We start from the raw sequence: 16,225 nt of genomic DNA, 5'->3' as shown, positions 1-16,225 counted from the left end.
ACGTACTAACCCAGTTGCACCTGTTTGAACCCACCAGTTGCAGAGTCTGCACCGTAACCCCATGACGCATTTAACACATGGCCCGCCTGGAGAGTAAGTGTTTATTCACGCTCACGATCTTACGTCTCTCTCTCTCTCTCTCTCTATTTATCTTTCTCTCTTTCTCTCTGCTCCCCTTGGCTTCTCCTTTCAAATCTTGATTCGTTACGCAGACGAATTCTTTCCAAGGAATTAATCCGTTTCATCTTGCATACATTGCCATACATTCGGATCAAGGGAAATTTTATATTGGAAATTCTGTTTTTTTTTTCTTCTTCTTCTTTTTCTCTCCAAAAATCCGGGCATGTCAAACGAATACGCGAAGGGAATACGCAAGTGAGTGGTGGGTTTTGTTTGCAGTACCAAGTATAGTGGTGCATAAAGGCAGCAGGTCGCACAGCCGACCTGACAGTCCCACGGTGGTGGTGCGAGGAGGTATGCCCACGCTGCCGTCCTCCAGGCAAGGCTTCGTCGCGAGTGGCTCGAACGCGTCGTATCAGAACAGCACGGAGCCGGATATGTTGGACGGGAATGCCAATCCGAATGTCGTCTCCGGCTCCTCTCCCGCGTCGAACTCGCACCATCGTGGCGGCGCGCCCTCCTGCCCTCCCCCCGACAACAAATCGGACGCAGAGAGCAAAAACTTTCGCAACAGGGTACGTGTTGTGTGCGTGCGCGTGTGTGTGTGCCTCCGTGAAGAGAGAGAGAGAGAAAAAAGAAAGAAAGAAAGTAAAATTTTCCGGTTGATGGTTGATTTCCGCGGTGACACGTGAACGTGAAATGTAATTTTTAGACGAGTACGAAAGTGAAGTTGCTGGTGAGGAGCCATGCTATGAGAGAGTCGACGTCTCCCCCGAGGGAGGCGCACAACAACAACAACAACAACAACGGTTCATCATCGTCCCCGCACAGCCCGCAATCGGTCGACGGCGAGAAGAAGTTCGTTGGAAACCTGTCTCCCAATTCCGCTAACGCGAAGCTCAATAACAACGAGCCGATGTTCAACAGCAATCTTTGCCCGAATCAGTCCCCGAAGCAAATGCGTAACACAGCCACCTCACCCACCTATCGAACTCCGTCACGAAATGGTAACAAATGGCTTGCCCTCCCCCCTTCTCCCCTGCGCCCACAGCCCCCTCTTTTTAATGTCGAGTCGCGAGATTTATAATATAACGGCGATTGTCGTCTTCTTTCTTCTATTCCCCTTCCCAGCCGTTTCGAAAGAAACGAAAGAAAAAAACAAGACACGTTTCTCCTGATCGCAGGTCAATCTAGTCCCTCTCAAGTTCACTCGCCAAAGAATAATCAAACTTCGCCGACGAATGGTGGGGGGAAGCCGGCGGAGAGCCAGCGGAGTTCCAAGATGACGGGAGCGCCACACGCGGGCGTGCAGAAATGCAATAACTGCGCGAAGAACAATCATCAGAACGAACGGCCGGGCTTGCTTCAAACGCCCGTCTCCCCGTCCAAGTCCGGCCAACCGCTCCAACACTCGCCCAAAAGCACGAACCTGGCCCAGAATCATCAGCCGCACTGCAAGTCGGAGCAACGCAGGCCGAGCACGTTGAACGTTTGCAACAACAGCCAATGCTCGTCGGCCCAGTGCGGCAGCAACACGCTGTCCGTGAGCAGCAGGCCTGGCTCGCGGCACAAGTTGAGACATCAGAATTCTTCCCAGGGTAGTTTCGACAGCGTCTCCCCTTGCCTCTCTCGAGGTTCGTCCTTACGTAATTGATTAAAACTTTCGGATAAAATTCCCTTCATTCTATATATATATATATATATGTATATACGTATATTTCGCATCGATTCGTTCGTCGAATTTTTAGGGAGGGGAAAAAAGTAAAGAAAAGAACAACGAATCCTTTTTCTTCGCAGATAGTAGTACGGAATTGTATACGGACAGCACAGGGATAGATCTGGAACATTTCATCGCCGAGACCATAAATCGTAATCAGAAGGATCGGACGGTGCTGTTGAAAATCGAGAAAGATCTGATAGAGTTCGCCAGGGACAAGCAGAAAGTCTGTCACAAGTTTCCCAACATGTCCTCGTACAACAGGATGTTGGTGCACCGCGTGGCCGCGTACTTCGGTATGGAGCACAACGTGGACCAATCTGGTTCGAGCGTGATAGTGACGAGGACGAAGAACGTGCGAATACCGAACACCCGTTTCAAGGAGCACATAAGGGACGACTTGATACTGTCCGAGGAACCGAGGAGAAGCATACTGAAGAGGGACTCGAACTCGTTCGAGGACAGTTTCAACTTCAAATCGCCGGATAGATTGTCGGGCGATTATTGCCGGCAGAGCAAGAGTTTCGAGGAGAGGGAGGAGGAGTACGAGCGCGCGAGGCGGAGGATATTCAAGGACAGCAGCGGGGAGAGCAGCGAGGTTGCGTCCTGGCCTTACTGGTCCTCCTCGGAAAGCTCCGACGCGTCTGCGAGGTATCGTTTGTTACACCCGTCGGATCACACGATCATCAGGTGAATATCCTGCCGAATCAAAGTTAGCTATTATTAAACGTGTCGAGTAATAACAGCGAGATCATATTACCTATACTTATATATATATATATATGTACATGTATATATATATGATAGGCAAACGAAGCTGTTGAAAGGAGAATCGTTAGATGGAAGGGAATCCTGTCGGGGTTCGGTACTGAGACCATCCGTTTCCAAGTCCTTTAGCTTCGGTGGTTATACCAGGGGAATGCTTTCTAGAGGGGACAGTGTTACATCCACTCATAGCGCGGGAGCTCGTCTTATGAAGCAAGGTTCGCTTCTTCTAAATTCTTTTCAAATATTCTCTTCTCTGTGCGCGCGTGTGTATATGTGTATATGTGCGTGCATACGTCCGTCGTGTTCGGATGTGTCTGTCCTATGGGTGTGTTCGTTTAAATTTTTTATAAAAATATCTAAATAGATCCAAACATCCGAATATCTGTAAATAGTTTATTGGGATGTTGAATCTGTTGCAGACTCGGGTGCTAGTATGTGTTCACGGCTCAGTCCTTCGAGTAGCGGTTACAAATCGCAAAGTCAGCGCAGCGATGCCACGATATCACCGTCTCCGTCGCCATCCCCCGTGGCAACGATGACCTGCAGTCATACCCAAGTATCTAGTCAGGATCTCGCCTCCCCGGAATCGAATAATCAGACGGTGATGTGGGCGGTCACGAGTATATCGAGCGTGCCGCCTGGTAGCATAATTATTAACCCGCAAACGAATCAACCGTACACGAATCCGGATGGTTCGATTTATCGCTTCGATCCGGATAATCCACCCAAGTTTTATACACCTTCGTTGTCTCACGAGAACGAGAGAAACGAGAACGTGTCGCCCGCGAAGATCGTAGAAACGTCCGAGCCATCCAAAGTAACGGTTAGAAACGAGAATAGAAAGAGATCGCAATCCAGCAAGCACAACGGTGGCAACAATGGAACGACAGTGACCCACGTGACCAACTCGGCAACGTCGCCGAGTTTGCCGTTCACCCCACCACCTCGAGATAATCCAGGACCATTGCGACAGCAACAGCAACAGCCGCAGCCGCAGCAGCAGCAGCAACAAACTCTAGTCAAATCGTCGTCGACGGTGCAAACTTGTAATCACAATCAAGCAGCTCAAACATACGCGACCTACGTACCTACCTCAGAACCGTTCAACCAGGGTGTCTATCCACCGCCCCATGTGGGACAACAGACTGTGATGATGGCCCCCCATCCGAGTCAGAGTCAGACGAATGTTCAAAACAATGGACAGAACGATGTGTTTAACCAGAATTCGGTTTACGCGAATTATGCACCAGTACCTGTACAGCAAGGACCAGTATCGCAGACAACGGAGATAACCGAATTGTCCGGTTATTTTATGGGCATGAGCATCTACGATCAACGTGTAACTGGTGATAATCATTCAACGCCACCGCACTCTTATCCTCAACCGCAGCAATCCACCGCGAATCAAACGAATCTGCAAAATGTGCAGACGATGCCGCAAAATTATTGGCAACCACCACCTAATTCCGTACTGGTATGAATTATTATATTACGTTATTTTATATATATATTTTTTCAATATAATTTCAATTCTTTCATTATTTTTGCATTATTTTCCAGCCGCAACAAACAATGTACTTCGTACCTCCGCCTGGGGCGGCACTTTCGGTTAGCCAAGGTCCAGCCGACAGACAACAGTTGCACCAGCAACAAAGATTTCCAACAAATTATTCTTTCAATGCACAAACTATGACTCCTCCGAGCCAATCGAATTGTAGGTAGATTTTCTAAGATTTTTCTAAATTATTATTATCGTTACTCGCGTCTCGCGTGTTTCTAAATTACGTGGTAAATATTATTTGATTTTCCATTCTTTTTTCTTTCAGCTAATTACGTGGGTACTTATCCAGTCCCTTACAACTCGATGCCCGCTGTGACGCCAGCACCAGGGGACTACACGTATCAGCCACCTGTTCACATGGTCCCCACGTACTATCCACCGAATCAAACGACCATTCAACCGCCACCTGTCATGTACAGAGTACCAACACCACCAAATACTCCAACTTCTAACCAGGTAAAAATAGCCATTGCTTTAAACGGCGGTGTATTAATTTTAAAATATTCATTGCCAGATTAGATAAAAGTATAAATATCCTTGTAATCGATCAATAATATAATACATAGATGCCTGGGGTGCCATTGATGTATGTCAACTCTGGCAGCTATCCACCACCAACGATGGTATCCAATGGGACTTTTGGTCATCAGGTTGGACACAATGGCACGTCTCCAGCGCCCCCTGGAACTTACATGACACCAGCGCTGGTTCCCAATCTCGTGTTTAGGCAAAATGTTCCCGTAAGTTGGTACTATTGCAAGAGAGAAATGGAGAAAAATTCAACTATTATTATCATATTATTATTATTATTCAGGTCGTTGCTGGTGTTCGAGCTTCAACGCCAGGTAATTCTCAGAAAACTAGCAGGTCGCCGACTCCAGCACACGAGTTGTTCGGAAGTGGGAGCGGGGACAGAAGCGCACAACCCCAACCACGCTACCCACTGCCAATGTATCAGGGTGTCCATATTGTCCAAGGTACGATATATATATATATATAGAATTTTAGAATTTTTTTATGGGATTCGTTATCTTTTGATATTCCATATTCGCAGGAGATATGAGATTGATGCATCCCGCAGTGCCAGCTAATCCGCGATTGCAGTACGCGCCAGTACCATCACCACCTGTTGTTCAAGGTTGTCCACGACCGTATCGACCACCTTCTTATTCGTCGAACACCTCAGGCGCTGGTACACCCACATCGTTCGATGGGAGAAATCAGAAAATTCGTAAACAGAGGTGATTTCAGATAGCATTGCTTTGCGCGATATACGGTTAAAATGGAAAAAAGAGAGAGAGAGAGCGGTGACGTTAATTTTCCTTTCATTCCAGGTCCAAAGTAACACCGTTGCCGTTAACAGGCGGTCGGCCCAATCTTTATCAGACTCCTTCCATGCCGTCGCTCTCGTCTAACGTACCGAAAGATATCAGAGAAGGTAAGGACCGATATTACCGATAATTAATCGAGAGTTAGATGTTCGCTCGGTACGTTGCTTGAAAGTTTTGTTACTTTCTATTTTTGTTCCGCTTATTAAAGGACGAAATGTGACACAATTTTTGACACGTTCTTGTATCTCCTTAAAAGCGAAACCTGTGGAAGACAATATGATATAAGGTACAGAACTTAACAGTAATAAAATACTAAACGAAAAAAAAAAAAATAAAATAAAATAAAATAAAAGCAAAAGAAAAAAAGAATACACACGGTTATCTACATATTGTTACATAGGCGCTTCTTCACATGCGTTGATTTCGCTTTTTGTCGATATTTGTTGTTCGTGTGAAAATGCGGCTGGAATATTTTTGCTTCCTATTTTGTGCTTGATAACAAATTATGGTGAAAATTATTCCATTCTTTCTCGAAAGAAAGAAAATAAAAGAAAAAATAGGAAGCATACATTTTTCACAGCATTATTCGACTGTGGCACTGTACGCTTACACACTCACGCGCACAGGTTTCTGTATTCAGAATATATTTACTTTTTTCTCATCCATAACGCGAACATGTTGCGTTTGCTGCACAATGATCTATTTTCTTTAATTTTTTATCATTTCTTTTTTTTTTTAAAGACATATTATCGGAACGTACACGGAAACAGAAACAGTCATGATGAATCTTTGATTCGAAAATGACAATTTTTTTTATTTTTTTTCTTTTTATTTTTATTTTTTTTTTCGTACTAGATACAGCTACACAACACTTGCAACTCATCGTGCGATCTTTATATGTGGAAATACGCTTTAGAGTCAGTTTTATTATTTATTTGACGTACTGAGACACACGTTTCAACGCAATCCTGATTTGCACAAAAATACAAATAATTCACTGGCATTGTATCGACGTGGATCGATCCGATAGGAACCAGCGCTACTCTCAGAAATAATTTTTTAATTATTACAGGGACCGTGAAGGTGACAATCACCCGTCGAAACCAACTGGTACAATATTAAATAATAATTGGGCCAATATTGAACGGAGGATCAGCATGTATGATGTGGAGGATGTAAAAAAAGAAAAAAAAAAATAAAAAAGAAAAAAAGAAAAGACAATTACGAAATTATATCGTTGAAACACGATCGATTGAGAAAAGAACCGAAATGAGCAGCTCGTGGTTTACCGCTATACATACACGATTCTTATTATTAAATATTACGATAATACTTTTGATTAAATATCCAAGAAGGAAAAAGAGAGATATAAAAAGGCATACGCTCAATTCAGGAAATTCAAACTTGTTTCAAATCGGGAAAGGAAATAGATAAGAAAGAGAAAATGCAAAAACTATAAAAACGAATTATACATCCTTTTAATATAAAACCTGGAGAATGATGAAAATAAGAGGAAAGTTAAAAAAAAAAAAGAAAGAAAAAGAAAGGAGAAAAAGAGAAAAAAACCGTATTAAATTCGTTCATACTGACTTGTAATAATAGAAGAAATCTGATTATTATCAAAACATTTGAAAAAAAGAAAGAAAAAAAAACAACAGAGAGGGGGAAGACATAGGAGGAAAAATGTATATGCGTGTACAAAGGAAGGACATAATGTGTGCGTTGTTTTTTTTTATTTTTGTTTTTTGTTTTTTGTTTTTTTTTTCTCTCTCTCTCTTTGACGTACGTAAGGGGCACGATGACACAGACACAGTGGTCACAGCACACCAGAGTTACTGAACAGAATTTTAACTATTACAATTATTATATATTATATATATATATATATATATATACAGTATATTATATCTGGAGATATTTTAATCGCGGTTTTACAGAATTACCTATATGAATGTGAAGATTTACTTTTAAGAAAAGATACTTTTAAAGTGAACACACAGATATATATATATATATATATATATACATATACGCATGGATTTTCTGGGCCGTTCTTTCAGATCAGTCGGTCAGTCAGTCTCGGGGAATCCTCGATTTAAAAAAGTAACGATAAAAAACTAATATAATACGAATATTATATATAAAATACACAATTTACTGAATACGTTTACAATAGTAACACCGCATCGCTGTCCAATTAGAATCTCTGGATCGGTTCTACGTTCTATCGGGAAAGAAACTCATTGCTCACTGATTCTTCTGTGTACTGCCACCAAAGAGTTGCGTTAATCTTAAAGAAATTAAAAAGTATAAAAAGCAAAAAAAAAAAAACAAAAGAAAAAATAACCAAAAAAAAGAAAAACGACAGAAAGAAAAGAAGAAAGAAGGACGAGAGAGAGAGAGAGAATTGCTGCCAGTTGTGATTCATGGACAGAATGAAATTATTTGCTACCTCAATTTTATATATATATCTCGAAAAGATTTTTCACGTTATCGGCCTTTTACGGATTTTACGAATTAAGAAACCTTTTAATTCTATTTCATTACATCTCAAAACCAATGAGAGTATACACGTCGTCGAATTAATATTTCGCGAAGAAGATTTATTATTATTATTGTAAATATTGTAATATCGCTTGACGAAAATGTTTTTTCATACAGGGGGAGGAGGGGGAGGAGGGGGAGAAAAAACATTGGATAGGAAGAATTTTTTCCCCCTAATTCATTTCAATGTCTGTCTGATATTTTGCAAAGAAAAATCCTTAATCCGCTTTTTTTTGATCTCTGACGATTACTTTTACTTTTAGTACAAGTTGACAAGTTGAAGAAAAAAAAACAAAAAAAAAAAAAAAGAAAGAAAAATGTAAACGTATTCAGTATACATGGGTCTATCTATATCTATCTATAAAGTTCGACACAAGTAGTTAAGTAGCGCGAAACCATCACAGCTTAGTATCGGGAAGAGAAAAAAAGGGAAAAAAGAAGAAAAAAAAACCTGCCTCGCATGCATGTCTCTTTGAAAAAGACTTCTTTTTTTTTTTCTCCCCTCTCTCTCTCTCTCTCTCTTTTCTTCTTCTTCTTCTTCTTTTCCGTTCTCATTGTCCGTAAAAAATAGGGAATTGATGTGTGAACTTTTTAGTAGCCGATATAACGTTCAACGGACGATTTATTTCACGATTTCCTTCTCGCGAGGAAAGAGGAAAAAGAATGGAACGAGGCGCTTTGCGTACACACATACACTCACATACACACAACGTATACACACGTGCATACATACACGTATACACAGTAACTACGATTCGTCTTCCAAAGCTTCACAGCACGCTTCTGGATCCTATCTAGATAACCGAGCTATGTATAATTAGATATACTTCTCATGCCCAAATTCTGCGAACAAGCAATACATGTATGCATCAGTTTGGCAGCGGTGATGGTTGACGCGTGATCGTCTTAATTAATAATGTCTCCGTCTGTGAAAAAAAAAAAAAAAAAAAAAACTCGTCCGTGGATCAACGTACATCGATCCTCGCCTCGTTATTTATTTTGTATCGATAAAAAAAAAAAAAAAAAGAAACGTGACATTGAATTTACGATTTATGACGATTTATCAACAATCGATAAAAATTCTTTGATAAAATTAAACTCGTCAAATAAGTTTATTTTTCGACGAGATGTACGTTGTTCCGGGGTATCCGAGATGATATAAATAAATACCAAGTGGAATCCATCCAGAAGCTTCGCTTACGGTGATTGTACTTCAGGACGTAGGTGAAGGGTGTGCCTATCTTTTTATTGAGAATTTAATCGACGAGGGGAAAAAAAAAAAAAACAAACAAACGCGCGCACCGCGACCTTTATAATCTATACCCTGTACCAAGCGACGCGAAAGAGAGGCACTACTTTCTTCGACGGGAAAGCGTGATAAATTTAATTAAAGAAAAAGAAAAAAAAACCTCTAGATTTTAAAGAAAGAAGAAATGGGAAAGGAAGGAAGGAAGGGAGGGAAGGGAGAAGAGTGGTGGACGGAACGAGAGAGACCTGAGCAGAATATAGAAATATATTAAGCAGATTAGAATTATCCAATGTTTCAATTATAAAGAGATGGGCGCACAACAAAAGTAGTGGTTTAACTGTACCTAAAAAAAGTCGTCGTAGTGGTTAACGAAGATAATTGTACCTATAAGAGAAAAACCTAAAAAAGAAAAAAAAAAGAAAAAAAAGAAAACAGTTCACGAATCTCTCTACAAAAAAAAAAAAAAGAAGATATATGATTAAAAAGAAAAGAAGAAAAAAAAAACGGAAGGAGAAGAAATATTGGAGAGAAATATACCTGCAAGTATCGTTCGTCACCATCTTGTAATCGTCACGTTCGAGTGATCCTTGTTTTCGAAATATGTATATTCGTATATATTTAATATTATTTCGTTTAATACGATTGACGCGATGAAACGATGATTGATCGATCGAGAAAAAGGAAAGAATATTTATACATATATATATAATTTAATCCGGGCGAAAAGAGCGTTATTTGCAGGATACGCGTTCGTTGCAACCGAGAAAGCTGAACCAAAGTCATGATTGTAATTGCACAGTCACGTTTTATTTATTTTTCATTTCGCTCGCATGCGTTTTTTTTTTTCGAGGAATGCTCGATGCATTTGCGCCCGGTTGCAATGTAATTCGGGTAATTCGTTCCGCTCGATGAAACGCGTTACGAGGAAACGTTCTTTCACTAATTGCTTTATTTATACACGTGCGTATCATTATATTTTCACTCGAAGCGATCCGAAACAGAACGATTTGAGACTTTTCGAGATGATCGAGCATGCATACGCGTCGAGCATTCCGTTCACGAGTGATTTTTTTCATAAGTTTGCCTGGGCTATTGTTATAAAAGTGAGAGCAAGAGAGAGTGAGAGTGAGAGTGAGAGAGAGAGAAAGGGAACGCGTGTATCATCTGCCTGCCCGGCAAATGATTAGCTCGAGGAAATATTGAAAACTATGTACGAGCGAAAAGAACGGGTGATAAAGTCGTTGTAACTTTGCAAGACCTCACGTTCGTTTCCTACTATTTTTGTATGCAACATTAAGGGGAAAAAAAGGAGATTGACGGTAGTGAGAGAATTTAAAGAAAAAAAAAACAAGAATTCGTGTGAATGCGAGAGAGAGAGAGAGGATGAGGACGAAGAGTGAAGAGAATAAAAAAATTGAAGATGAGAGAGAGAGAGAGAGAGAACGCATGAAAGTTCGAAGCTTTTTAATTTGAAGATCCTTGCATCTTCCTGATCACCTTCCGTTGATTGCGTCGCCACTCGTCAAAGACTCGTTAGCGTTTAAGCTTGTAGCCGTGTGCCTGAAAATTGATTCGTTTCTGCGCGCGTTTAACCGATCGTCGATAAAGATACACGGCACGCGGCTGAAACTTTTCGTCCACGTGGGAGGGGGGGAGTGTGATTTTGTGAACTTTTCAATTGTTATCCGTACGACTCGTCGTAGAAAATTCTTGTCCTGCGAGAAGCGGTAGGAATAATTTCAAAATGTATTGTTTCATTTATACATATATATATATATGTATAAATATATATATACATATATATATATATATATATATATATATATATATATATATACATTTTTTAATTTTCACGATTTAAACGTTTCTCAGTTTTTCCAATCTTATCGAGAAAGAAGTTCTGGCAACTTCTCCTCCCGCCTCTTCTCGTAAGGCATTTGTAAGTAGCCTGTTAGATTTGAAGATCGGTAATCTTTTTTTAAATTGATTCTGATGATAGCGTTCATTATGATTTCGTTCATCGAACACTGTGCGGGACGCAGAAAAAAAAAACGGACGTCGATTCGTTAGTTACCGATCTCTTTGGATAGTTAGCTGGCGTGAATTCGACGTCTAATTGTTAAGCGAAAAAAAAAAAAAAGAAAAAAAAGAAAAAAAAGAAAAAGTTATCTCGCAAGATTGTTTTATCATCGACAATTATAGATGAGCGCGATGTCCTGGTGAATATATTTGAAGATATAAAAATTGAACTTGACTGAATATACGATGGTATAACGACCGGGATAAGAATCGAGTAAAACGACTGCACATTGCGTTATTTGCATTATTTTCAGATCACGTCTGAATGTTTCTTTTCCGTTCGACATATCACGTGGAACAAGAGCAAACGATGGCTGTGCCTTTATGCTTAATATATTATAGTTTAGAATTTTCTTTTGGACTGAGATTTATGTGCAGGATATATTTATTCCGTCTCTTGTCCTGGTTTTTTCGAATATAAATGCAAAAATGCATCGGTCGAAATATATATACGTTATATATTTATTAAGAAAGGGCGAAAGAGAAGAGTAAACGTGTTTCAAATGTATTCACCGATAGATTTAAACTAGAACACTTTGTCGAGATACGATGTTAACTCTTTGAGTCTCAGAGAGATTCAATTTTCATTAGATACGTTTGATCTTTATTTTTTTTTTTTTTTTTTTTTTTTTACGTGAAAGATATCGTATAATTTATTATTAAGTTTATACAAGGGAAAGATTTTTCCGTATTTTTATATAATTTAAGAAAGAGAAATATACGTATATAGGAGAAAGATAATAGGATATGCGTATATACTGATCCTCAAAGAGTTTGCATAGGGAAGAGAAAGATGATCGATGAAATGAGTGAATGAGTATGAGTGGGAGGAAATGAATAAAAGAAACCTACGACGAATCGGAGAATTCGTATGCGTATACATCGTGAAGGTGACCGAGAAGGTGAATTCGATTAAGAATCGTATGGTGGAAACAAAAGAGCTATACTACCAACCCAAAGATGCACAACATCATAGAGAGCCGGACAATTTGATAGAACTCATGTCACTCTAATTATATTTCTTGTTATATTATATACATATATATATATATATATATATATATATATATCATATTTTCCAAAAACGAATTATATATAATTCAATAAAAAAAGAAGACACTCTCGTTTGATACTTTGCGAGATCTTGAAATTATTCCTGCCATCTAATGTGTATCGGTGTTTACATAATTAATTATATATATTCGATGATTTTATTTTTTGATCAATTAAATTTTACAACAACATGTACAGTGTCCCGAGTACCAATCACATGTGCTACGTTCCTGAGTTAATCGCGTCTCTGGTGGCAGAGTCGCGAACTAAAATTTGAAAAGATTACATCGTATAGAAACAAGTGCGAGAAGCTTGTCAAAAAATACAAAAAAAGATTTAACACAGAAGATATTATTGTTCAAAAATAGTAGAATATTAATTTGAATCGTTGCGTGTTTATAATTTAAGAAATTGAAGTGAAGTTTGTGCGATTTGTTGCATTTTAATGTAAATAGACTTTTTTCGATCTTTTGATTGATTTCATTCATCACTAAAAAGCATAAATCGTGGATTATTGGATTCGTTTATTTCCCTGAATTACATTATTTTTTTTACATAATTTATGAATCAAGAAGGATCCTTTAAACCAAAAAACGTGAAATCATTTCAATGTTTATCTTCGTGTCGATGTCGTACGACCTTTCGTACAATACGCGTGTTTCGGAAGTTTGTTCAATTTTTTATTCAACGATGATTTTTACGAATACGAAATACGAATTATTGCGTATAAGAAGATGACGATTGGAGATTTCAGTTACGAAAGAAGTATACAGCTGAAAACTGTAAGTGCATTTCTTATTTTCAAGAAATTTTATATTATTATAAGATGGCGTTTGTCAATAACCATTCATCGTTTATTACGCAGTTACGAAATATTTTTGAATTTAATTATTTCTACCTTTTTTTGTCTCTCTTTATATGAAAAGAATTGTTTTTTATACTTGTTTGTTATCGTAAATGAAATAATATCCTTTTTTTATTGGCAAATGATTGGATAAATTGTACAATAATTAATATTTGATATTATGAAAATATATGTGCAATATTTTGGGAATATGTAATAGCCATAGTCTATTTATGATTACAAGATTTATTACGTTTTCGTTATTTACACAAGTTCGTTGTAAGTTTTGGACAAGGGTCCAGAGAAACATTGCGGGATCTAGAGAAAAATCGCGTATCCTTACAAAAAGAAGTTTATACAGACATTTTTATCCCCAATGTCGCTATGAACCAATGCCACGAATACGACGAAACGATAACGCTCGTTTGTTATATATTCGTCGGATATTTTTGATCTATGACAAAATTAATATTTTTTTATATATTATTGATCATTCAAAATTATTGCACTTTATAAAAAATTATTAAATTTCTAACACATTGTGACGAAGAATTATTGATTATCTTGGATAAAAATTTATTTATCTTAACGTTAGAAATTTAAATTCTCTAAAAATCAAATAAACGTTTTGAATATAAATTATATATCGTTACAAAATTAAAATTATTCTGTCGCGATAAATTTCACGATAAATTACAATCGTAATTGTGTAATTTCCAATTTCTATTGAAGTTTTGAACGATCGTCGGAAAAAATCGATTCTTCGTAAATCGAATCAACATTTCTCTCCGCATATAACATTTTCTTTCTTTCGAATAATAGCTCATAAATTACGAGTGTTACACGTTTTCACGTCCATTCTTTCTTCTTTTTTTTCCCCCCCTCTGTTCTCTTTAAATGTAATTTTTACGATCTGTACCCACCACCACGTTGGACCCAGTTACGTCAGTGTTTTTTTTTTCTTCACAAATTAAAACTAAACAAAGAAAAAGAACGCTCCACGCAAAACACGAAACATCGGTACCCTCGTTTTTCGATTCTTACTTTTACAAAAAAAAAAAAATTATTACATCAATAACAAAAATCTGCTCTTGTTTTTGAGATTATTATTTTATCTTATCGCAAAGGAATCGAAGGAACGATAAAAACAGGTACTTCCAATTTTGAACAATAACGTTGTTGGTCGAGAAATATTTTTAACTGAAAATCGAAAGTAACCTGTGACAGGAAAGGTACCGATATCAGGGAGCAGCACCTCGATTCAATGGAAACTAGTTTACGGTTTAAGCGTTATAATGGATTATACACTCGTTTATCGCCGCGAGTGTCCCGTAGCCGAGGATGCGTCGTAATAGCTTCTTTTCAAACACCTTTTCACAATCTTTGGTGCGAATCTGATCGACTGTTGCAACATTTCTTCTCGTTCTCACGGCAACGGGACTCGATCTCGCGTAACATCGAAGCACATAGTCGGACGTACTTATAATAACCGATATGCATATCTATACATAAATTTGCCTCGAACGCATTGGAAACTTGTCTCTGATCGATTAATCAGAAGTCTCGCCTGTCAGAAGGACGTTACGCATATGTAATAAAATTTTTTTTAAACGACGTATAAAAAGAAAAAAACGAAGATTCATCGAATAACACAGATTTGAAAAAAAAACTTCTCGATTTAATCGACCAAGCTCCACGGCGCTTCGGAGATTATTTCTTTGTCTATGAAATTTGTTTAAGGAAAAAAAGAAAAAAGAGAGAGAGAGAAAGGAAAGGAAGACGGTGACTATATATAAATAGTTGGAAAGGATATCGTCGTAGACGCGACACGGGAAATATGTCGGATACTTGTTTCCAACGGAAGTTGGGAGAGGGAAAAGAAGGACGGTAAAAATCATCGGGCCGTTTGATTCGTTTGAAAGGTGTTGTCTCTGTCGACTTCACTTCGAACGCTGGAGAGCGAGTTTCGTTCTGCGCTGGTGATTAAAGTTAAATTAGAAGAGCAACGAACGAAGACAGAGAGAATATTTTCGCGTACGTGTGCGCCTTCTGTTTTTTTAGTGCGGCTGCTATGTTAGCTAGGACAGCGTATACCGGACTAGTATACAATATGTATATAATATATAATATAATAATAATATATATATATATATATGTATATATATTATAAAATTAACCCTAAGGATTCGTGTCGCTTCGTATCAATTTTTTTCGGGCTAGGCTTGGATTTTTTCTCTAAAACTCATTTTTTTCAGGTCCAAACACGTGCTTCTAAAAAATTCACGATAAATTCAAAAATTGAACGATAATGAAAAGAAGGATGGCAAGATCTCTAGAATAAAAAGATAAGAAATTTACTTTGAATTGGAAATCACGTATTCAGACCTACGTTCTCCTCGAAGAAGCGATAATTAGCAAAAGGCAGTTTGAGCAAAAATCTCTTGTAAATTCCACCTAAATAATTCTTCGTACATCGCTCGCGTTGTAACACACCGAGGTCGTGATGAGAGAATTATACGAAATTTTCTTCAATAATAATAATAATAATAGACCATTCGTGTGTCCTCGCTACCGAAATAGCGCGGTCCTCTTCGCTATCGATTGTTCGCTATCCTCTTCCCACGCTCTTTTTTGCTCGAGCAGTTTAACTGCTGTGACTGTACGCCGTGTTCGTGTAAGGTCCGCTGTAAATGGACGAGCCCGTGGTCGATATGGTCTTGTGCCGTCTCTTGGTGAGCAGAACCAAAATAGCCGCGACCACAGCCAGCATGAGGATCAGGCCCGCGATCGCGATGCCGATCGCGAAACTCCTTTGCGATATGCAGAAGCTGTTCGGATCGTCGATAGTCTGCAAACGAATTCGAAAGATTCAGAAGATTCTTATATCTTATATATTAATCTTAATTAATCTTATTAATCTTATATATTATTATTATTAATATATTTATATTAAATATAT

General features: G+C 38.4%; 1 protein-coding gene and 1 non-coding gene across 4 annotated transcripts in view; one reads left to right on the top strand and one right to left on the bottom strand.

The window, feature by feature from the left end:
- Positions 1 to 2,952: 2,952 nt before the first annotated feature.
- Positions 2,953 to 3,034, top strand: Mir9878 (microRNA 9878). The gene has a single exon (NR_127359.1). It is a non-coding gene; the product is annotated as a microRNA 9878 (primary transcript).
- An 11,112-nt stretch (positions 3,035 to 14,146) lies between these two features.
- Positions 14,147 to 16,225, bottom strand: part of LOC100578515 — a 68,453-nt gene continuing 66,374 nt past the window's right edge. For all 3 annotated transcript variants that reach the window (XM_026445075.1, XM_026445076.1, XM_026445077.1), the window contains one exon: positions 14,147 to 16,114. In XM_026445075.1, coding sequence (XP_026300860.1) covers positions 15,911 to 16,114 — 204 coding nt within the window. In that variant the 3' untranslated portion in view covers positions 14,147 to 15,910. The remainder of the gene's footprint in view (positions 16,115 to 16,225) is intronic.

The sequence above is a fragment of the Apis mellifera genome, linkage group LG14 (genome assembly GCF_003254395.2).
Source record: "Apis mellifera strain DH4 linkage group LG14, Amel_HAv3.1, whole genome shotgun sequence".
Classification (NCBI taxonomy): Eukaryota; Metazoa; Arthropoda; class Insecta; order Hymenoptera; family Apidae; genus Apis; species Apis mellifera.
This window is presented reverse-complemented; position numbering and strand designations above follow the sequence as displayed.